The sequence below is a fragment of the Limulus polyphemus genome, unplaced genomic scaffold, assembly GCF_000517525.1.
Source record: "Limulus polyphemus unplaced genomic scaffold, Limulus_polyphemus-2.1.2 Scaffold4720, whole genome shotgun sequence".
NCBI lineage: Eukaryota > Metazoa > Arthropoda > Merostomata > Xiphosura > Limulidae > Limulus > Limulus polyphemus.
Window position 1 is genome coordinate 24,492 of NW_013670330.1, and position 25,904 is coordinate 50,395.

The window sequence follows — 25,904 nt, forward strand, 5'->3', positions numbered from 1 at the left end:
CGTCGAATCTGAATCACTTGAAAAAAACACAGGGGTGCTTAACTTTTTTCCAGGTGTATATCATAATTCAAAATAAAATATAACATCTAGAGGAATATGTTTCTTTTTTTTATGTGATAAAAAGATAAAAGAACTTATACATAAAAATCTATTCCCAAGTCCAACTAAAAAGTACATATGAGAATGTAAAGAGTGAGACAAAACTAGAATATTTGCATTCAATAAGATAATTTAAATAATCTTGTAACTTTAAGCGATATTTTTACAATATTTTGTTTACTCAGTGATGTCTGGGAGGGTAAAATATTCAATTTCTGTGCAATTTTCCATTTTCATCAATTACTGCAATGGCAATAGGATTAGCAAAAACCAGATCTATCAAATCCTGTAAAAAAGCTTTACCTACATAGAATTAAAACTGACAGTGAAAAGTGCTTTATATTGCATTTTTGTGAAGAAAAATACCTTATGAAAGTAAAGCTTTCAGAATATTTAGCCTATTAATCTAGTTGATTTTCAACAATATTTACTACTATTATATTAAAATATTAAATATGCATAGTAATAATAAATTTCAGTGGAGAATGTCTTTTTAACTCTCTAAGACCTGGATGCATCGTGGTTTGTTTTATAGTATTGCAAAAAAAATATCAGTGAATGAAAGAGCTTGAGACTTTATAATTACTTTCTACAAGTATGTAGCTTCTGCAAATAAACTATTTTTTATATGTGACATTTGTATGAATTCGTAGCTTTGAGATATGTGTTTTTTAAGAAACAATAAATTTAAAATGTTTACTTTTGTTGCAGATTTTAATTACTAATTTTTGGGACTTCCTAAATTTTTTTAAAACTTTCCTATACTGATGTTTTTTTGCTAAATAAAACTGTGAATTTGATCTTTTTTTTTACTTGCAAAACAAATTACATGCAGTTTCACTTTGATTATGATCACTGGTGTTGAATAAAAATAATTTTTCTACCATATCGAAATTTTAAGCAAACTCACTTTTGTAAATTGTTAATCAGAAGGTTTAATTTAATATGGGTAACAAGTTTTAAACTTGTTTGATATTGATTTACATTAATGTACCTTGGGTGAATTTCTCTGTCCATTCAAAAAAGTGACTTAGGCCAAAATGGACTAATACAAATAAAGCTTAACACAACAGTCTTGTCGGCTAAATAAAACTAGATACAGTCAAATCTAAAATTTTTTTAACAAACCCTAACTCATCTTGTTTCATAAAAGAAAAAAAAAACAATCTATTTTCCTATTGTCCTTTAACATCATAATTCAAATGAAGTACAAAATGATAAAGTATTCTTTTTGCAAGCTATAAAAAAAAGATTCAGGACTGTCACTGTAGCAAACATTGTTCATAAGCAGCTTTTCTGAGCATAATATAGCACCTATATTCCCCTAGGAGGAAAGTTAATAGTTTTTAATCGAACAGTATTAATTTGTCCTTTTAATTTAAAGAAACATGTAGTTTTATTGATTTTTAGACAATCAATGTTTCTCAACCTCAGTTGTCATGGTGTAGAGCAGCTTCAAGAAATTGTAGTTTTCATGATGATGTAAACATGTCATGAAAACTATTTTCCCCATTCTTTTCACCTGTAAAACCCACAAAGGCTTTTATTTCAGTGGGATTCACAAAGAGATTGAAATAAAGTGATAAAATTGATGATGCCAAAAACCTTGTCAAAACATTGTACATTTGCTGTTATGTTAAACTTATATTAAAGTTTTCTTCATTACACATTCAAGCTGTCTCCAAGCATTATTAGTCTCAAAGTGGGTTCCTCATCATCAAAAGTGATAAAAGCTTAGTTTGGTGATATGAAGTTCACAGAAACTAATGATTTTATTGAGAGTTCAATAAAATCCCCCCAAAATCAGAACTTGTGATTTTTTTTACTTTCATGCATGCAATTAAATAAATAAACTTTTCTTACAGGATAAATTTAATTTCAATTCTGAAGTATTTTGTTTTTCTAATGTGTGGAAGAATGATGTATTTTCTATAATGTTTTTTAAATCAGGGGTGCAATTTTGCCCTCCAGATAGATTGTACCCATCCAGATGTGAGAGAGTTAAAGTACAAGCAACATACCTGTTCTTGAGCTAGTTTTGAAACCTTTCTTAGAATAGCTCCAAGTGTGGTCCCTGTTAGTATAATAGCAGGTACAGCCACCAGCATAATGGCTGTCATCTTTGGTGATATCAGATACAGAGAAATAACACAACCAGCTGTCTGAAACAAAATTATCTTTACTATGTGTACCTGGAAATATATTACAAGTGTAGAGCTTTTCCCTCTTTTTATTATTCAGCTTTTTCAAAAGATGATCAGAATTAAGCTCAAACTACATGTATAGTTTTGTTTACATATGAAATATTTTCTATTAATAAGTAAGTTATTAACAAGTAAAACTTTCCACAGTCCCAAACAGAAAGGTTAATATTCAACAAATTTTGACTGTGTATACAGATAAAAGGTTTACTTACTCTAATACAAAAAATTTAAATAATATCCAAGAGAAATTAAATGGTAAAAGAATATAAAAATGGAGCAGAAGGAGTAAAAATACACTATACTTTATGATAGCAAGCAAATGTGGTACTACACTCTAGTACTTTTATCAGATATTCACTTTCATTGTGGCAAACTTAATAGTCCAGAAATGTAATCAAATTTACAATCAACCGTTAACATTTTCCTTATCTGAAAATGTATTTCTAGTAAATAGTTACCTCCACACACAGAATAGCTTGACTCACATGTCTGCTTATGAGATTTACATGTAACTAGCTTTAGCTAACTCCCACCTGAAAATTACATGTTTAACATGAACTGCGCTAGAACATGATGACATCATCTTGCGACAATAGCCCTCCACCAACAGGGCAGTAAAATCCCTTAAGCAATTCCACTTAAAATAACTTCAAGCCGTCTCCAGCCATTATTAACTTCATTCTTAGATGAGGCAAAAGAAAAAAACGTGCACCAGAAGTGGGGAGGATGGGTGGAAAAGTGTATGGTGGTGAGTATCTCGTGGAAATACATTTTCAAGTAAGTAAATTATTAAGTTTCGAAATAATACTATACTTCCACACACAAAATAGCTAGAACCATACACTGAAATGGTAGAGGGGCTAGTGCAAACATTAAACCTAGAAGAGCTTCTTTTAGAAAGCACTCAAAAAGAAGCCAATGGAGTGTAACCCCAATGGCAGGGTCTACTTAGGGAAAGACCACATCTCATCTTGACCAGGGTATACTCATCATTCAGAAGGAAACAGATGGAAACGAAAAACAGCCCCAAGTGTCACAAGGATGAGCAGAAATTGATCATGACCAGCCAAGCACCCACACACAAATGGTTGGTGAGCCAAGAAATGTTGTGAGGTTAGGGTGTGATCAAACCTTATGGAGTGCATCACACCTCGACTGAAATGGACTTACTCTCGCTGCAAGAGGAGAGTTGCTTCAAAGGTTACAGGCACTACACAAACAGTGTTACCACTGAGCTAACTCCCACCAGTGCTGTGCACAATCAGTGAGGAACTATCCAAGGTCCACCACCCCAGCAGCTAGAAACAGGTGAGTGACAAGGTTCTCCTATACTAAACTAGGAGGAGGAGGGGAGAGATATTATGGTGGGGAGATCTGAAGAACTGCTCAGATCTCATCAGACACTTGTTGGAAAGGTCTTTTACCAGAGACAGTGCAAAAGGTGACTGCAAAACCCTATTTTTAAATGAGAGCAAGAAAAAGAAGTGGGCAGACACGTCTCTGGTGCTTTTTCTATGATAGTCCATGGAATGATACTGTCTAGATTGGGCAATGATTTTAATATCATGAGGATACGTCTAGTAGTGTAGCAGAACATCCCATCTCAACAGTGGGCACTGGTAAGGCCAGGGTGGATGGTTTAAGTTCTATCTATCACTCCTGGCCCAATGCAGATTTTAGGAAATAAGCATACCTTGAGAGGCAACACCAGCTACCTGGCAGGATCCTATAAAAGGGAAAGGAGTAATAAAAAAACATATTTAACCTTCTCAAAGAAGGTATGTAGACTTTTGAACAGCAAGTGGAGAGAGTCAAAATCCTGCGGCAGACAAAACAACCAGATGATGAAGATAACGTGAGACAAACATGTGGTGAGTTATCCACATACCATTCTGAAGGATCTAGTCCATTGGTCAGCAAAAATGACATCCAAGAGTGAGACAGGTGACAAATTTGATGTGACAAAATATGGAAAAGCCTGCAAGCCTCAACATCCAGGGAAGAATACTCCAATTGGAGGCATTGGTTGACCTATCCAGTAAGGGTAGTAGGTGAGACGTCCCTGGATAAGGAAGAATCTAAAAAAAGACAATGGTGGGAGCCCTGAAAAAAAATGCATGTGCGAAATAACACCGAACAGCCCAAACTGGATACAGAATACAATCTAGGTCTGAACGAGTAGAGGTGAAAAATAGAAAGGATGGAGGGACATAGATAGGAGAAAAAGAACAATCACTTTCCCAAGCAGCTGAAGTCTTGGGGAAAAAAAAATCCAGGTCCATGTAGACAAGTAAATAAATACAGCAGAAGACAGTGCAGGAATCATCAATGGCATATGTATCTGAAAATTGGTAACCACAGGTGAGAAGAAGAAAGTATGCCTTCAGAGAAAAATAATACACAAAGAAAAAAGCCAACAGTATGAATGGGGCACATGTAAGAGCATATCAAACCACATTAAGTTACCAATCAAGCATGAGTCAGACAAGGGAGTTGGTGAAGAAAGAAGGACCAGAGCAAAGTAGAGAGGACAGGTAGGAGGAAAGGCAAAACATGATTGACAAAACCACTCAATAAACAACAACAGTGGAGATCAACAAAACATGGTTGAACAGCTAAGTAAAAAAGGCCAAAAGAAGGGCCATGGAAAGATAGCCTGGAAAATGGGAGTGGCAGATGGACCAATGTTGAAAAATTCGCCACTTGCATAAATAAACAGAGAAAGTTGAAGGATAACTAAAAAGTGATAAGAAGGCTACATGATCATAGAGTCCTGCTCTGAGGATGATGGACTGGACAAATCCCACATATGAAGATGAAGGGACAACAGCCCCTGGATGAAAAAAAAAAGAGATGTGGGAGGTTGGAGTAATAGAGAAGAGGAATTGGGCAGAAGAAGAATGGGGCTGGATGCCAGCTGATGAAGGAGGATAAGCCAGGGATGTGCAGGCCAAAGAGGCACCACCAACAGGATCCAACAAAGAGTATCATGTATCAAGGCTAGGACACGAGGGAGGAGACAAAGAGAGGGATAGGTATCCAGAAAAAGGTGGGACCAGTCCTGGATGAGAGCATTGACTGCCAGAGGCAAAGGATGAGAAACTGAGGTCCAGAAGAATGGAAGCTTGGCATTAAGAGGAGTGGCAAAGGCATCCATGAAGGGCATGCTCAACTGAGAGCAAACCCAATGAAAAACCTAAGGGTGGAGAGATCATTTCATGGGCAGAATCTGGTCCAGCCTAGAGAGGCAATCTACCACCAGGTTCAGAGCTCCCAGAACATGACAACCTATGAAAATACTCAATGGGAATGGGCCTAAAACAGCAAGTCCAATGTATAAAAGCAAAGACTCTTGGAACTGGTGCTCCACTAGTGGTTGATGTTAGAAAGAACTGAGGAATTGTTGATGTGGATCATGACCAACTGATCAACAAAAAGAAGTAGGAAATAGGAACATGAGTGATGAATTGCAAGAAGGATATTGATGTGGAGTGAATGCCTAAAGTCATATTGTGGTCAGAGACATGCACATCCCGAAGACAGAAATCCTGTCTGGGAGAGGAGGCAAAGAGGTATCTCCACGGTATTGACTAATCATGCCATCAAGAACTCTGAGAAAGGTTCCACTAGTCCTTCAATGGTCACTGGAAGAGATACATGTGAGTGCAGCCCAAAGAAATGTGTGGTTTGAAGAAAGCCAGTGTCTCAAAAAAGTGAAAGAACCTCACAAATAGGGTGCAAACAAGAAGTGCAAATCAGGACGAGACCTTCCATTTCTCACAGGAAAAGTGGTGAAGGCTGAGTCCATCTGAGATGAGAGTTTACAAACACAACCAGATGTACCAAGTATTGGGCAGGCAACAGAAAAGACATGTAAAGCTTGACAAATCAGTCCAGATGAGCAGCCTCCTGTAGAAGAATGGAGGTGTGGGAGAAGGGGCAAGAAGAAGCCAGTCATCCATGTAATAATGGAACCTCAGCTCCAGCTTATGAATATGGCTGAAAAATGCCCTCACTGCATGATTAGAGATGTAAGAAACAGATGCCATGCCACAAGGAAGAGCACGTAACTGGAAGACTCAATTTTGGGAAAAAATAAATTTCTGGAGGACAGGGCAATCAGAAAAGATAAAAAAGCATCCAACATGATGACCTCATTCATCCACACACTGGGTGAAAAGGACTGCTGGAGGGAAAAGAAACCCTATATCTGGAACCATGGAATGACTATAATCTAGTTGAGAGATGAAAGGTTGATACATTAGTCCCCAGTACTTTTGAGGACCACAAAGAGGTGAAAGTAATATCCTGGAGTAGGAGTAAATACTCTATTGAATGTGTTCTTGGCCAAGAGAGCCACAACTGCATCCTCAAAATGCTGAAGATAAACAGGATGTGAGAGATGAGGAAAGGAAACAGGAGTAGGAAAGAGGGAGCAAGAGAAGAGAAATGGTGAGAAATGTCATGAGCGAGGACCTGAAGAACCCATATGTTAGCTGAAAACAAAAACAAAAGGTTGACAAAGTGAAACAAATAGGTGCCCACTTGGCCAGACCCAACAGGATATTCACTGACAAGATGAGCGATGCCCCTAACATCTGGAAGTGGTAGGGCAAGAAGACCAAGAGCAGGAAACTGGAAATGGTAAGGAAGACAAGGATTGAATAGATCTATGGACTGTAAAAGAAGGGTGAAGTTAAGAAAGACAAGAAACCAAAGAAGACAACAAGGATTTATGCCAAGCTGACTTGGTATTGGTCTCCAGTGTGTCAGACCTCAGGGTGAAGAAAAGAAGCCCAACAAAGATCACTACAATAAGAGTGAGGCAGGTGAATATTAGTCAGAAGAGCATCCTGACCCAAAACAGCAGTTGAACCAACTAAGGAGGGATAGAGCAGAAATAGAAGTATGGGCCAAAGTTGTAAAAATTAGAGAGCAAACCTCTCCCAAAAACCCACCCACAGCACGATGAAGTGCCTCAGAAATAATGTGGAAGGACGAGAGGTAAGATTTGAGAGTGGTAACAAAGAGGTAAAGGTGAGAATACTGGGCATTAGAAAGTGAAACAGAAGTTAAGGGTTCCACCTCAAAGAGGTAAAAAAGATTCTTAAGACAGGGTACCAAGAAATGGTAAAGAAGAATAGCCATAAGCCAGGTGAGGAGGATGAGGCATGTGTTATGGGTACACAGTTGTTCAAGAAACAAGACTGCATAAACTCTAATATCAGGGGAAGGAGGGATGAAGTAAAGAATGGGGGAATCAAAGGAGAAAGTAAAAAACATACTGTGAAATCATATAAAAAAAAACTTTGAAAATTGAAAAGTTGAGGATTTTCTTTCACAGAAAAAATAGTACCTAGAGCAAACCCTAATGGGGAAACAGCCAGTGAAAATCATCATTTTGGTCATATTCAAACTAAGAAGAAGGAACGTCGGCTGAATAAACAGAAGGATAAGGCCCAGTGTGCTTGAGGAAACCCACCACCCATTGAACAATGACAGAGAATGGACTTTCAGAAGCCACTGTAGACACAGGTCATGTGTTAGTGACTTCATTACCATTACAGGATGAAATAAAAGTTACCATCACTTGAGAATTCATAATGAGTAAGCAGGAGAGAAAAACAAGCTTCTTTCTCTTGTACTTCACTAATAAGTAAAAAAATCAGTTAACCTGAATAAAAATAGAGTCCTATTCACTAAAGAAAATCTTACATAACTGAACAACAGTGAAAAATAAAAAAAACATTTATTAAAGACAATACAAAGGAAAAGAATGAAGTTATTTCAAGTGCAAGTGCTTAAGTGGAGTTACTGGACCAGGAGGTTGTATTGCCCTCCTATTGATGAAGGGCTATTGTAGCATGTTGATGTCATCATAGACTAGTGCTGTTTATGTTAAATACATGATTTTTAAGTGGGAATCAGCTCAAGGCTAGTAACATGAAAGTCGCATAGGCCAACACATGAAAGATTAAGCTATTCTGTGTGAAGAGGTGAAATATCATTTCAGAATTAAGTTATGTAAGCTGCACATAGAGTAATTTCATTTAACAAAATAACAATTCTTACCTGGGTAAAGCTCCGGAAACCCTGAGATATACACATTTTGAAAGAACTTTTAAAATCTTGTACATCAATGGTCAATCTGTAAATAAAATATATTAGAACATAAGCACACAAAACAATGTTTTGTGTCTGTGTACATTGTATGTATGTATATATATATACAATATATGCAATAACAGAATATATATATATAATCCTCCAAAGTCCAATTAAAAACACCAGTACCTTCTGCCATAGGTCATGACACAATCTGAAAATAGCAAGTGCATAATTTAACTAATTAAGTTAAATCTTTACTGTCAAAGTGTTCGAAGCACCAATCCTCATTAAACTTGTGAAAACTGTACTCAGCATATATTTCTCCACTCATAACAATTGCATTATTTGCAGTGATAGCTGGATTTACACTATTTTAGTTAAGAAAAGTCAAAAGCCACAGTTATAAAGTGATGTTAATCACCCATCAGATAATTTTCATGTAAATGATAATTCATTACATTATTTGATATGCAACTGATTGGTCATTTTTGCCTGTTTTTATAAATGACATTCCACTTCCATATGGAGAATGGTTACAATGCACCAGGAACATCAAGGGTAGCCTGTCACTAATGTTACAAGCTTAAAATATATTTCCAAGTATTCCTAGGTATCTTGAGTCATTTGGCAGGATGCAACATGTTTCCCAAGATTACACTACTCATGCTTGATGTGACTAAGAACTAGGCAGTACGCAACATGTTCTGATCAATTACCTCTTCTTCAAGGAATGTGTGTCAACAACTTTAGAATGGTAAGGATTGGTTTTATTATCCATTAGTCAGAGCTAACTGTACCAGAATATGGTAGCACAACCATGGGGTGTGTAACTTTGATGGTGCTATTTTTAAAATGTATAGCTCAGTGTATCTGTCAAAGCTTATTATTATCCACACTATACCTCCATTACCTCCCTATGCATCATATTCCTGGTTCCAGGTTTTCATATGTAAGAGCACTGGTCCATTGGATGTGTTCTTTACACTAATGCATACAAGCTGTTTTTTTCCTAGTTCTGAGTGGAATGTGCCTCGCTGTGTATCTGGCCATGTAAAATCTACTTTTAACCATATATATATATATATATATATATATACTGACAGAGTGTATAGTTCCAGTGAGCCAGAACTGACAGATATATGTAGCAGTTGCATGCTCGTGTTGTGGATGATGGTCTGTCTTGTTCAGGTGTTTGAGCAACTTCACCACTGGTTTGGAAGCACTTCCACATTCCGCTTATGACACTTCACAATAGTTGCTGACTTGCAAGCTTCTACTCATTCTGTGGCTCTCAACATGAGTGAAACATCCAAGTATCTTCTTTGAAGTTCAACAATGGTTCATGAAAAATCTGAAAATACTTCACTTGTAAGCAACAAACAAGAAAAAACTGTGCATATACAGCATAAACTGAATGATTAATCATTTGCATTTCAGATCATGACTGATCATTAGTTGCTTGACTTGCATAGCAATGAACTGAAAGAGCAGATGTTTAGCTCTGGTATTATAAATTCTAATTCTTCTTTAACTGATGTTTAAAATACAAATGTAAGTCTGTAGATTTCATCTTTTAACATCAGTATATTTTCTACACAGAGGATGAATCAACATATAAAAATATATATACATGTATGTTCAGAATTAGTTAATTTTAATTATATATTAACAGTGGTTAGATGCCTTGAATTCAGAATCACTGTTATTACCCTTCTTCCTTTCATTAGGTATATCATGAAGAAAGAAACTGCTGATGATATTCAAACATTTTCATGAATTGTGTATGAACAAGATAGCTGTTGATCCTACAATCATTTTGTTTGGTTACAACATTCAATAACTGTGGCCTAAAAGCAAAGTGAGGGATCTGATTGCTTAAGGCTTTTTTTTTTTCCACTGTTGTGTAACAACTTTTTCAACTTGTTGCAATATGTTAATTTTCCTGTGTTATATCATTATCAAACTTGGGGAACTTGTGCATAGCATTATAGTAAGGACTGCCCTTGGGCAATGCAAGGATAGATATTAGCATTTACAATCATGTCCACACCACTACTTCATTAACATAAACTATAAAATTATCTTTAACTTGTCACAGTTTTAAATATGGTAAAGACTAGACCTTAAGGAATGGTCAGAAAAGATCAAACCTCCTTAATATGTACACAGTGCATCCTCAATGACTTGACTCAAGTTTTACTGATGAACAAAAATTTTGTCTGGATGGTAGAGTGTGGTAATACTGTGAGGTACAGTTTATCCTACAACTGCTAAAATAAAACCTATATAGACGTACACTACATCTAATCTTTCCATTCATATTACATTTCAACTTCCTGTGTACTCTTACTTACATAGATGTACACTACATTTAATATTTCCATTTATAATACACCATAACTACCCATTTACCCTTACTCTTATATAGACGTACACTACATCTAATCTTTCCATTCATATTACATCTCAACTTCACGTGTACTCTTACTTACACAGATGTACACTACATTTAATATTTCCATTTATAATACACCTTAACTACCCATTTACACTTACTCTTATATAGATGTACACTACATCTAATCTTTCCATTCATATTACATCTCAACTTCACGTGTAGTCTTACTTACACAGATGTACACTACATTTAATATTTCCATTTATAATACACCTTAACTACCCATTTACACTTACTCTTATATAGACGTACACTACATCTAATCTTTCCATTCATATTACATCTATTTATATTTCATCTATTTATATTACTTCCCATTTACACTTACACTTGTATAGATGTACACTCCAATTATATTACATCTCATCTTCCCATTTACACATACACTTATATAGATGTACACTACATCTAATCTTTCTCATTATGCTCTGGAAATAAGTAAAGTAGCATAACAAAAAGGATTAGAGCTGCACACACAGTTTTCACACTAACAGAAATTTTAATACATGATTTCCAAACCACTTCAATGAACATTTTTCATTTGAGCACCTCTTCAGGGTAGTGTAACAATATCTCATATTAAAACTAGAAATACAGGTCTCAGTCTGTGCTCTGCATATTACATATACACACATATACTGTACATACATACATACAAATATGCAAATTTAAAAAGAATCCTTCTTGACATTCAATATGACATTGTTGGTTTGATTATTTTTATTTCAATACAAATGAACTTTGAAACAGTTTATATGCCTTTGAAAATAACCTTACAAGTACATTGAGCTTTAATCAGTTGAAAAATATTTTCTTGGCTGATCCTTTACTTTCACACTTTATCAAAACCAAGTTGTGACAGGCCAAACAGTAATACTATTCTGTTATATATTATTTCATAAGTAATTCTTTCTACATATATTGCAATTAGATCATTCAAAACTAGTAAAAAAAGCATAGAAGGAAATGAACAAGTAGATTTTCCTGGTTAGTGATGCATGTACAACTGTTGCAAGATAATTCTGTTCCTTGAAAAGTGTGTTCACATGTAGATAAGTTTACATTTAGACCTTACCTGCTAACAATTTCTCCTGTTCTGTGGGCATCAAAAAATGTAACATCTTGCCTCAGTATGGAAGCAAACAATTCTTGTCGAATGCGACAGGCTAATCTCTCTCCTGCACAGGACAGAGTGGAAATGTACACAAAGGTAAAGATACTCTGGGAAGAAATGAAGAAATCCAATAGATAAAACAATGTTTGAAGCATTTAAAGGCTTCAGTTTACTTTTATTAAAAGATAAAAAAGTAAGCAGAAAAATTAATTATTTCTTACAAGTCTACAAAAGATACAGCAGGTCACTCATATTGTAATGCTTCACAAAAAACTTATAAATTAAAATGTCAATAACTGTATTTTTATTGAAAACTTTGTTTAAACAAAATTCCTATAATTATCTTGCTGATTTTGCAATATGGAATCCGCCATCTTTATCAAAATATTATTACTGGTGAATGGAAGCATTGAGTAAAGACATCTTAACTTGTCCGACACGTTTAACTGAAATGATTAAAGAAGACTTAGATGTTCAATTATTGTTTTAATTTTAGCATCATTTTGTGATATAATTCTAAGAACAGAACTATAAAAAAAATGTTGATATGCCAACAAAGTGGCAGTAACAAGTTGATGATGGGAAAAAGGAAATGAGAAAAATATGGCTACTTTGTAAAAACTTTGCATAAAATTATCATTTGAAACTAGTTCATGTGTATAAAAACATTACATAGTAAGTACATTTACTTGAAACTAGTTCATGTGTATAAAAACATTACATTGTAAGTACATTTACTTGAAACTACTTCATGTGTATAAAAACATTACATAGTAAGTACATTTACTTGAAACTAGTTTATGTGTATAAAAACATTACATAGTAAGTACATTTACTTGAAACTAGTTCATGTGTATAAAAACATTACATGATAAGTACATTTACTTGAAACTAGTTCATGTGTATAAAAACATTACATTGTAAGTACATTTACTTGAAACTACTTCATGTGTATAAAAACATTACATAATAAGTACATTTACTTGAAACTAGTTCATGTGTATAAAAACATTACATTGTAAGTACATTTACTTGAAACTAGTTCATGTGTATAAAAACATTACATAATAAGTGCATTTACTTGAAACTAGTTCATGTGTATAAAAACATTACATTGTAAGTACATTTACTTGAAACTACTTCATGTGTATAAAAACATTACATAGTAAGTACATTTAATTGAAACTAGTTCATGTGTATAAAACATTACATTTACTAGAAACTAGTTTATTCACTTTCTGTGTCTAACTTTAACAGTAAATACAGAAGTAACCACAGAACAAATAGTATTATGTGTTATATTTAAATGTTACATCTGTAGTAGAAGATAAATACAAATCAAGGTATTGTATACAGTACTCTATTCCACAGGTTAATGATTTGTAGTTTTGTTGCTGACAGATTAATGAACATAAACATTAGATTTATTAACAATACAAAGTGAATCTTCAGAAAAAAATAATAATTAGAATTTCAACTATCTGTTCACCCTCCACCAATAGGAGGGCAACACATCCTCCATATGCAGTAGATCCCCATAATCACATGCACCTGAAGTCAACTTCATTTATCAAAGCAAGAATTATGTACACATTAGAGGGGAGGAAAGTATCTTCTGGAAATACATTTTCAGATAAGGAAAACATTAACTTTTGAAATGATCCACCTCTCTGCACACAATAGCTAGAATCCACATGAATGTGGAGGGGTTGGTGCAAAGGAAAAAACCTTGTTAAGCTCTTTTTAGAAAAGGCATCAGAAGTGGAGCATGATACCCAATATTGGGGCTTACTAGAGGATGAACACAAGAAAAAAAGTATATTACTCAGGCTAGATATACTCGTTGTCTAGATGGAAATATAAAAGGAGAAAAGCAAAAATGAGCCACTGTGTCACAGAGATGGGCTGAAAAATCCAAGAACAACCAAGCATTTGCATACAATATGTTGGATGGACATGAGATGTAGTGTGGCTAGGACAATAATCAGACTGTATGATTTGGTATATGTTCTGTCATACAATTTACTCACCTTACATACAAGAATGGGGACTAAGATCCCTTCCTGCCACCCAAGGAGAACACTCTATCCCATCCGGCTGGTGAAAACTGCAAGGAAATTGGCATACAACACAACAAGGACCAACCTACACTACATTAACATGGATACCCCTGCACTACTTCCCACTGCATTGTGCTGTCCACTTGGACTCTCTCTCGAGGGATCATAAAACTGGCAAGGAACTCTCCAAGTCAATCACCCTAATGACTAAGAACCAAAGCTGGCAAGGGTCTCCCATGTTGTACTCAGAGATTGGGGAAGGGGGATTTGTGTTGGAAACTCAGATGTGCCCAGATTATGTTATACCTAACCACTGGAAAAGGTACAAAGGCTTACCATGAAATTTTGAAAAGTTAGCATGTGCAAGCCAGGAAAAAGTGCAGGCACTACCTTGGTGGTCTGGAATTGATAGTGATATATAAATATACCATCTTAGTGGTCTTTCAGATAATCCCATCTCAACAATGGGCACACTGGAATCAGGGTGGATAGGATTAACACTTTCCATTACCCCTGACTGGATGTGTATTTGGCAAACTATGTACACCCTGTGAGGCAATACCAGCCACTAGGTGGGTTCTGAGGTATATACATGAGATTATTAGTACACACAGGTAAGGAAATAAAAAAAGGTCATTACCATTAAAGACGGTGAGTGGACTGGATGATCATGACTGAAGGGAAGCGAAATCCAGATGATGGAGATAATGTGAGATGAAAGCATTAGGCAATATCCACATTCCAGCCTGTAGGATTTTGTCCAAAGGTAGTCAAAGGTGCAAGGCCAGAGAGTAAGTCATGTGGTGGATTTGATATGAAGTGACATGGCACAGCCTGTGAGCATCTTCATCCAATGAAGAATAGATGATCCAGATGAGTTGATGAAGCAACACGGTAAGTGTAGATGATGAAAGATTCCTGGAAAATTATGGGTTCCATGGAAAGAATAAACAACTGAGAGAATCCTGAAAGGGAACTGTGCATGATAAGTAACCCTTGACCACCTGAACTGGGTACAACAGCAATGAGAGTGAGAACAATCATATAGGGTGAATATCCACAGAAATTATATAATAACTCTCCTGAACTGCACATCTTGCAAATAAAATTGGAGAAGATCTATAAAATAATGTCTGGGTGGTACCCAATGCATAAAAATCAGATCTGTGATGACTACAAGCAAGAAGGATAAAGAAATACATAAGAGAGAGAAAATGTACAAGTAGTAAGTAGCCAAGGATTCAAACAGGGCACGTATAATAGCATGAAGAGCCTTATTAAGGTCTCAATTGGCCAGAGAAACTAGGTGAGAGGGAGAATGAATTTAGAAGGACTGAAACAAGAAGGAGAGAACAGGGGAGGAAAAGGCAGAATCATAGCAGAAAAGGCAAAAGTAGACAATAAGGCTGCTTAATAGTCTCAATGACAGAAACCAACAATCCTTGGTTGAACAACCAGGTAAAGAAGGCTGAGAGGTGGAAAATAGTAGAATAGCCTGGTGGCAGAGAGGGATGGATGGTCAAGTAGCAAAAAACTGCAACTTGTATTGGTAGACAGAGTGTGGAAGGATGACACAAATGGAATAGATGAATTATACAATCTGAGAGACCTGTGAGCAAGGGGCCCGATAAATCCCATGTGTGAAGATGAAGGGATCACACTCGTGGATAACAGAGAAGTGCAATGTTTGAGCAAGAAGGACAGAAACAAAGGTACAGGAAGAGGTGTGGATGCCAGTTGGTGGAGAAGAGAGAACCAAGCCTGAGCCAGCCTAAAAGATGCTACCAACAGCACCTGGCCAGGAGTGTTGTGAATCAATGCCAAGATGCATGGGAGAAGACGAAGAGAGGAGATATGCATAAAGAAATAAATTAGATCAATCATGGTTAAGGGATTCACAACCAGAACAGCTGGTTGAGGTATTGAGGACCAGAAGAGGGGAAGTTTGGTACTGAGAAGAGTGGCAAAGACATTGATCATTGACATGCTCAACTAGGTATAAATCCAATGAAACACCTGAGGATGGAGTGAACATTCAATAAGAAGAATCCTGTCCAGAGAGAATGTTGATCCATCAATAAGTTCAAAACTCCCAGAACCTGACAGGCTGTCAGATGAACCCAATGTGAGTGGTCCCAAAACAGTAAGTCTAATGTGTAGAAACAAAGATCCCAAGAGCAAGAATCACCTTGGCAATTGATATGGGATACGATTGTAAAATTGTCAGAGTGGATCATAACCAAGTGATCCACAAGACAAGGAAGGAGGCAGGAATATGCCTGGTGTACTATCAAGAGTACCACGATATTTATATGGAAGGTACACTCCATAGGAGACTAAACCTCCAAAACTGTGGAGTCACACAGTGACACACCCACAACCTGAAAGAGAAGCATCAGTAAGGAGGTGTAGAACCAGATGAGGGAGTGATAGTGGGTTGCCAACCATAGTGTTCACATGATCCAGCCACAGAGACAGAATATTGAGAAGAGAAGGTGGCAGACTCACAAAAGATTATAGAGGATCTTAAGAGCTCATACACTGTCCATTGAAGAAGTTTCATGTGAGCTGGCCTTGCAGGACAACTGTTCTATAGATGCAGGAGTTCCCATAGGAGATAAAATCTCCCACACAGAAAGTATAGGAGAGGTAAGAACTGAGGTGACTAGATGTTCTATGTCTTGCAGATGAAAGGAGGGAGGCTAAATCCAACAAAGGTAAGAACTGGAAAAAGTCTTCAAAGCATACTAAGTACCGAGTTGAAGTCAGGAATGACTTTGAAAATTTGACCAGCCAAGTTAGATGAGCTACAGTTTGAAGAAGATATAATGTGGCCAATGAGGAGGCCTCACAATATGAAACGAGGAGCCAATCATCCATATAAAAATGGAACTGAAGTCTAAGATTGTGGAAGTAGTGAGCTAATGTCCCATGACTCAGTTGAAGACATTAGGAGCTGAAGCTATGCTGAAAGGGTGAACTCAAAAGTGGTACACCTGATTCTGATGAACAAATCAAAGGTAACATCATGAGGATGGGGCTATAGGAGGATACCAACCAAGAATGGGCCAATAGAAGCCAATTGTTCAAGAAAAGGAATGAAAGCCACAGGCCATGAAGATAGTGAGTGAGGGCCCCTCATGATACAAATGAATACATCTGGAGAACAGGGCAATAGAGATGTATAGGAAAGTGTCCGACACATTTACCATGGCTATGGTCGGAGAGAGTAGAAAAGAAAATGGAGAAAAGAGTGAAGAGAACTGAGGAGAAAAACCACTGTAGAGAAAATGAAAATATGTCAGCAGAAACTGAGACCAACTTCTGGCAAAGAGGAAGAGATGGGTACCCTTAGGGCATGATGTGACAGGACTGTCATTGATAAGAGGAGTAATGAAACAGATGTTGGGTAGTGGGGGGGATGAGAAAAAAAGGGGAGATCTGGAACCTGGAATGAGTAGACTAATCCATATGAGAAAAAGGGGTCAAAGGACAAGGTCAAGAAAGGAGAAAAATCTTTGAAGATAATGGGGACTGAAGTCATGTAACTTCAGTCCAAGTCTCCAGTGAGAAGTAAACATCACTAAAGATGTCCAAGCAAAGAAAGGGTGCCTGATGAACACCATATACACATAAAGGAGGAAGATGTACAGTAAAGAGGAATGCAACTCGACCCAACGAGTCTCAACATCAGGAGAACTAAGTAATGATGGACAGAGCAGAAGTGGAACAGATTAAGCTGACAAAGAAAAGGGAATGAACCTCTACATAAACCCCTCTAAAGCACAATACAGTGTCTCAGATAAAAGACTACAAGAGGGTGATGAGTAAATGACAAATATGCAAAAACTGGGAACTATAAAGCAAAATTGAAGGCAAGGAGCCCAATCCCCAAGTTGGCCAATTATATACCTAAGACAGAGAATATAGATAGCAAAGGAAGAATGTCTGCAAATCAGAACTAAATGAGGACTGAATTCATACAACACAAGGGGAATGAGACATTTGAGTGTGAGTGAGGAGCTGTTAGAGAAAGTAAACAGCATAAACCCTAATAAGAAGCAAGGGAGAACGGGGTTCATGGAGTGAAGAATGGGCAATATTAAAGGACACAGGTGAAAATAAGGAAATGAACATATCTGAGACTGGAAGGTTAAGATCATTCCCCTAATGGTAAGGCACTACCCAAAGCAAAGCAGGTTAAATTCATAGTCCAACAGACCATCCATGATTGAGAAGAAAGGAATTTGGCTGAAGGGATGGGAGTAAGAGGCCTAATAAACATGTGGTAATCACAACATGTTAAACAAAGGCTGCAACATCCCCAACAGTCAACGAGCCTTTATAAGCCATAGTAGAAAAGGCTTTATATGTGCATGTAACATCATCAGTCACATGGGAATAAGTAGAAGTCACTGTCATTTCAGAATTCAAGATAATAATCAATACTTTTAAAACAAAAACGAAAGTTCCATTAACAACTGCAAATCTCATCAAATTGAACTTAGATGAGAAATTTGAACACATCTGTTCAATGTAATGCTGAGGAAAAGACTGAAATTATCACAAGTGCAAGTGCATAGAGGGAGTTATGGCACATGGAGGCTGTGTCACCCTCCTACTGGTGGAGGGCTATTGTCATATGATGACATCATCATTCAAAAGTGCAGTTCACTTTAAACACATGAATTTAGGTGGGAGTTAGCTCAAGGCTAGTGACATGCAACTATCATATGCAGACATGCGGGAAAAATAATATTTCTGTGTGAGAAGGTTGGTTATTGTCTTGGAAAATTGTGTATCATTTTCACTTAAAATAAGGGTAAAAAATATATAGCTATGACTAAAGAGACTCTACTAATCAAACATCTGAAACCATCTCAGAACAACTCTTCGGGTTTTTAATATTACAACAGTCAAAATCTGATTTAAATTCATTATCTATAATAAAAACAAAAATACATAAATATAAATTATAGGACATCAAGCCTGATCTCCAAGTGTTTGTCAACCCTTTTCTCAAACTAATGTAAAGTTGCAGCCTCTGTTCTATTGGAGAAATAAAATTGATATAGTTTCTAGTCCACCCTTATTTACTTACCTGGACTAAATATAAATAAACTAAATGTACAGCAGGTCCTTTGACTGTTTGTAAAAAATCTGTTTTATCATCAAGGGAACCACCATTCCTTGTAAACCTGGATACAACATTTATAACATCACCTAGTAAGGAAGGAATCTTGGTGTTCAACAAGGCTACAACAAAGGCACTCTAAAAGAAAGAAAACATATTTTCATGCATTTGTAAGAACCAATGATTTTAGCTTAATTTGTTTGTTCAAGTATGTGTTGCTGTAGCATTTTTTCTTTTATTTAATTGCAGTTTTCTTAATAAACAAAATGTTTACCAGTGTAAGATAAAAAACCACAACTACTGGATTCCTTGAGACAGCAAACATATTATCTTAACAGTAACATATAATGTAAACAGTAAGCTTTTAATATGTATTATGCAATTCATTTATGACAAAATTATAACAAGCAATATATACTAATGCAATAGTTCATTATTTGAATCTGAAAGAAATACATAATGCTAGATTGGTTCCTCACACAATAAAGCTACTCACAGTTATATACTCATGATTAAGCAAAAGTTTATACAGATTAATTTAAAAGTCACAAATCATATTTTCAAACTATGTATAATAATCCAGAAAATGTTGGTTTGTCATACACTTTAAAACCATTTTGCTCATTATGTCATTAAGTATTTAAATATAACAATAAAGTTTCAAAGTTCTATGACATTTTAACAGTCGATAGTTCAAAAATTATAAATACCCCAAGCTGGTGCAACTTTAAACCGCAATTGAACACACTTATCTGTTCATAAATACTTTAACAAAATACAAGAAAAGACATTTTAACAGCCAAATAAGAATTAGATAAGTTTGGTTTGGTTTTTTTTTAATTTCGTGCAAAGGTACACGAGGGTTATCTGTGCTAGCCGTCCCTATTTTAGCAGTGTAAGACTAGAGGGAAGGCAGCTAGTCATCATCACCCACCACCAATTCTTGGGCTACTCTTTTACCAACACCCATGACTGAAAGGGCAAGCATGTTTGGTGTGATGGGGATTTGAACCCGGGACCCGCAAATTGCTAGTCGAAGGGCTTAACCACCTGGCCATGCCGGGCTGATCAGATAAGCCATTAGCTTTTTCTGATAAAGTACAACTCAAATCAGTATATAAAGTAAGTTTCCTGCACAGTTTTTACATGCACCCACCAATATAACCATCATTATGAAGCTCTAAGTTCTGTGTGTGTGTGTGTCATATATATATATATATATATTGATTGAGAGCACTTAAACTACCTTTAACTATTAATTTATTAGTCATACACTTTTTAAAAATCTAACTACAAATTCAAATTGTGGTTTGAAATGACAGTTTTTTAAATAATAATCTTGCACAAAAACTGGTTTTATGGACTTTAGATAAGTTATGGAAAATCTTTGAATGGGAACCAAATGGTCAGATTTTCTTGAACATATTTTCTTAGATATCGTATTGCCCCTAATTACCCCCCCCCCCCAGTATTTTTATAAAGCTTACCTTGCGTGACAGCAATAGTAATCCAACATATAATACACTTTTATTACAGAATTTTGATTTGGAAAAAAAGAAGAAAAACAAACACACATAGAAACACACTTATTAGCATTGAAATCAACAAATCACATGTGGAAAATAGAAACTGGAACTGCAAAAATACTATAATTAGTACCCCCCCCCCCATTTGCAATACAGTACTATTACCTTTCTTCAAGTGTAAAAGATGCTGTATCTCTAATTTAATTGCATCTTACCTAATTTAACAAATTCATTCTCAACACCTGCTATATTACTTTAGTAATGTAATCAATCCTTATTAAATAAACTATAGCACGTTCTTTACCTAACTTCATTATAAGCAAATCTTTATTCTTTGTACACTAATAAGAACTTTGTGTTTTTCAATAGACAGGTTATGCAGTTCATTTCCAATAATTATAAGTATGGAAAAAATGACAAAGCTAAAAAACTGTAGTATAAAATGAGTCCTCATATTATCAAATTAATCAGTGACTAAAAGAAATGCAATATAGTATTTCAAATGTTTCAATATAGTATTTCAAATGTTTCAATATAGTATTGAAAATGTTTCAATATAGTATTGAAAATGAACAAGTACAGTAACCATCAAACTATTTTTCTTTTTGAGTTATGAGTTATCTATGACTTACAGCTCTTTTCTCAATGACATTAAGCTAATCGACAAATCTAGAGAGGAAACAGAAGTTATAATTGTCCCATACTTACCTCCTCTCACATAAATAGCTATTCTCATTCAGTGCTGTCCTCTATATACAAAAACAATTTTTACACATGCCACAAGCCCTTTATGACCCCTCATTTGGAATTGACTGATTCCAATGCATCTCTCATGGAAATCATCATGCAACAATCCTCCACCAATAAGAGTGTGACATACTCTTATGATGCATGTGACTCCTTCTATTCAATTCTATCAAACTATCACTTCAAATTTTAGCAGCAGTGTGAATAGAAGTAAGTACCTATCAAAAATACATTTTCAGTATAGGAAAATTATATCTTCCGATACGGTACATTACCTCCATTCACATAAATAGCTAGAATAGAATCCCACACTGAATAGATGGAGGGAAAGAAAGAAGCATCCTTCAAAAGATCTGATGTGGGGGACCACACCAATTCTTAACCAGGTATATTCTTCACCTATCATAGAAAGATGTTGCACATCTGGGCAGAAAAACAGAGGAGTACCTCCAAGTGGGAGAGAACTAAGGTTGGATAATGATCCAAACAATATGATATTGATGAAACTCTATCCCGGAAAATATAAAAGTGGGTAAAATAAAAAGGATGTGTCCTAGGTGTAGAGTTACTAGAGCATGATGGAATGTACATGGAGTGTCAACTACATCCAAAAACCCAGCCAGTGGGTAGCGACATCATGGTGGGGGTAGGAAAGAGCATCATACCACCAGCAAGTCGACTACAATCCAAAACCCAGGCCACCAAGAACAGACATCTGTGTGGGGGTAGGAAAGAGGATCATATCATCTTCACCTTAAGTTCATGAGACTGAAGGGAATCTAGTACCCCTGACTCAAGAATGGGGTACATGTGAATACAAAAACTTCACGTGGAGGAGTACCCCACAGTAGGCAGAGCCACCAAAAAGTAGGAGGATTGAGAGGTCGCTCCTTGGGAGAAAATGTGTCAGGACTGGAAAGTCAATTAGCAACAAGGACAAAGCACCTGGAACACAACTCTCCAACAGACTTATGTCAAGTATGTGGGTTCAAAAAAATGAAATCCACTGTTTACCTGAAAAGGAACAAAAAGGAGTGTTTTCTTAGTGAGTGATATAAGTCATTATCATCAAAAAATCAAAATGAAACAGGATTAGTCAAACCAGAAAAGAGGAAGAGTGTGAACTAAAGCACCTTAGACTGGCAGAAGTGCTCGGGTGGGAAGGGGATGAGACGTTTTGACTGTAGACCATTATCCTGAAACCTCCTACTGATAGAATCACAGCCCCCACCTTTGAATATGAGCATGAAGGAAGAGAAACAATCCAGAATAGGGGAAGGAAGCAGTAAACCCAACAACATGGGGGATATGTTCAGCTATCAATGCATATAGAGGAAAAGCAAAAGTAGAAGCTCGGATAACAGAAATCACCGTCGAATGCAATCGAGGAGGAGAATGGATGAACCCAATGGAGGGGTGTTTAAAAAATACACAACAAAAATATTATAAGTTTAGGTATGTAACAAGAAAACTTATTCAACTGTGGAAAGGGTAGATGAGCATGTGAAGATGTTCCCATTTTGAAAGGAGCTAACTGAAGCAAGAATGGTGTTGATAAAATCCCCAAAATGTGGAAGTCAGTTAAAATGCAGACCACCTAACAAAAATATATGGAACCGAAACAATCCAAAGGGCAAGGCACAAAACTGGTACCAAATCAAATGGTGAAAAAAAAACAACCAGAAGATAAGAATGTGTATTGTGGGCATTCTCAGCCATGCAGAAACAGCCTACCCAAATGTGATCAAAGATTACATAACAAAACAGGGAAGACTGGACCCAAATAGTGATTAAGGTGGTACCGATAAATCCAGAACTCCAATCAGCATCAAGCAAACAAGACAAAAGAATAAAACCTACAGGTAAGACAGGTAAAGGATGGGAAGTTGCCAAATAGATAAATGAATAAACATGATAATATCTCAGAATGAAACAAAAAAGAGCAGTTAAAAAATTTAATACAGCATTGCAGATACTCCTTGTGATGCTAAATGTACAGGAGCAGCCCCCTCCCAAAAATACGGACTGGTGAAGAAAAATAACGGATTGTAAGTCCCTAATAGTAGTGGATGGTAAACAAACAGCAATGGCTCACCCTATAAGATTCCAAAAGTAAAGATGCCACATGTGGAGGGAATGAACTGAAGATGGCAAACACACCAATATGGAAGGTATCCCATAAAAATCCCTAAATGTAAGTGGAACACAAAAGAAAGGAGGTGGAGGGTAAACATTAACTGTGGGAGAGTCGATACAGTAAAACAAATGACATAAAATCAGGAAGAAAATCTGCCTGATGGTAATCTAAAGCAAAAAAGATTAAAGCCTGTATAGGGCGAGGCTTGCAAGTACCCACTTACAAAAGAGACAAAAAGAGCATCATGAACAAATGTCATGATATACTGTGAAACATGCTTAAAAAAAAAAAAGAGATAGGCTAAGCAGATTCTGCAGAGCCTAGAAGACACTGACGATAAGGTTGAGGAAAACTGACAAAACTAGGTCGTTTGAAAATGGGTTCAACTGTTATAGAAGGAAGGCGAGCAATAGTGGAAGCAGGTATGATGGATCCCAGAACCCTCACAAATGAAATTAATGTTAAGAAATATAAATTATAAATTAAAAAAAGTAGTTGTAGGAAGTATAAATTATAAATTAAGCGAAAGTAACTGTATGAAGTATAAATTATAAATTAAACAAAAGTAATTGGAAGAAGTATAAACTATATAGAAACACGAAAATGAAATAGTCGATACAGTGGAAATGGTAAGAAATTGTGTTGTGAATTAAACATGTATGTGATGTTGTGTTGAAGAAAAGATATTTAATCTAATTATAGATTAACTGTAAATAAAACCATGGGTGAACTGAAAATAACAGACATTTATTAAACCTAATCAAACAAGATATTTAACCTAATTACCAATTAACCTGGAAGTAAAACTACAGGTAAACCGAAAATAACAAACACTAAGCCTAATCAAACAGTACAGAACAAAGGACATCACTGACCGCTAAAATAAAACTAATCAAACAATAAGTATTTACAATATTGGGAGAAGTTTGTGTGGACCCCAGCTCAAGGTCAAATCAAGTGAATAAGAAGGATAAAAGATATATAATAACATAAATGAAATAGATGTGATTATATAAAAGTAAGGAAGCGTGTAGCAACAATAACATTTGTATGAGACATGACGTATGGAAGAAAAACAATATAGGTAAACTAATGAATGATATACTAGTAAAATGAACTACAGGTAATCCTAAAATAACAAAGATCATGGTAAGCCTGAGTAAATGGTATGTGAGAAAATACCACTAAGACTAACTGCTAACCTTATGAAACTTATGTTATAGAACCCAAGTAACTACAGATAATAATATTAACAATGAAATTATTCAAAAACCATAACAGCAGAATGTCTTATCTTTCCAAAGTCTGCTGGCTGTATTTCAAATCTATATGCCCTGAAACTGGAGGTGAGCCCAGATGAAAGTAAGTTCATTAGACAATCAATCTCCCGACAAAGTAAACCCAAAAATCTTCCCTCGGAGTACTACAACCTGAAGCCTGTGTAAATGTGCTAATAAAACATAGAATCTCCAAAGTAGGAATGGAGAATACATAATGCAAAATGAATAACTAAACACATCTGTGTTGACAGAAACAAAGAAAAAGTTTATGTAATAAAATAATAAGTTCCACAATGAGAGACGCATTGGAATCAGTCAATTCCAAGTGAGGGGTGATAAAAGGCTTGTGGCATGCGTAAACATTTTTTGATAAATTTTATAAATTATTATAAATGAACCAGACTAATTTCTTATAGTACAACTTAGCTAATGTAAAACAGCTGAAATATTAAACTGCAGAGCACAAAAACTTCTATGTGTCCGTTAATTGCAAATCTGTAGCCAGTCTTAACAAACAGTTATTAGTGTATCATATTTTCCTCAATTTGTAAACTGTTGAATTTATTCTTAAAACTGTTTGGCTTCTGGAACACATAGATGGTAAATTTAAATGCAATATATATCAGCAAATATATGAAGTTATTGAGCTGCAAGGGGAAAATACATAATTTTGATATAAGGTTACTAAGTTATCATATACATACTTTTTTACTTTTCAAAGTTTAATACTCATAAATACTTGAGAAATTCACTGTATATATTTTGCAACCATAATTATCCAACTAAAAATAAATAAAAAAATCTCCAAAGGTATTTTATACATGATTCTAGCAGAGTAGTTGTTACAAGCAATAGTAAATGGTGTTAGACTAAAGAGCAAATTTTAATGTGTTGCCACAGAAAGAACTGTATTGCTTGTATTTTCTTGAAAATAACAATACAATCATCAGCAAAATACCTATGTAATAGTCTTTTTAACATTATTAAGTAATAAAACTTCTAAATGACAGCAGTATTAACATTATACATTACTCAAA

At 35.7% G+C, this 25,904-nt stretch overlaps 1 protein-coding gene across 2 annotated transcripts in view; it reads right to left on the minus strand.

Annotated features, from left to right (window-relative positions):
* LOC106471595 (ATP-binding cassette sub-family B member 8, mitochondrial-like) overlaps positions 1-25,904 on the minus strand; it is a 59,515-nt gene that overhangs the window by 22,284 nt on the left and 11,327 nt on the right. For both annotated transcript variants that reach the window (XM_013932207.2, XM_022400210.1), the window contains exons 4-7: positions 19,145-19,315; positions 11,945-12,090; positions 8,376-8,451; positions 2,121-2,261 (exon numbers count right to left, since the gene is read on the minus strand). In XM_013932207.2, coding sequence (XP_013787661.2) covers positions 2,121-2,261; positions 8,376-8,451; positions 11,945-12,090; positions 19,145-19,315 — 534 coding nt within the window. The remainder of the gene's footprint in view (positions 1-2,120; positions 2,262-8,375; positions 8,452-11,944; positions 12,091-19,144; positions 19,316-25,904) is intronic.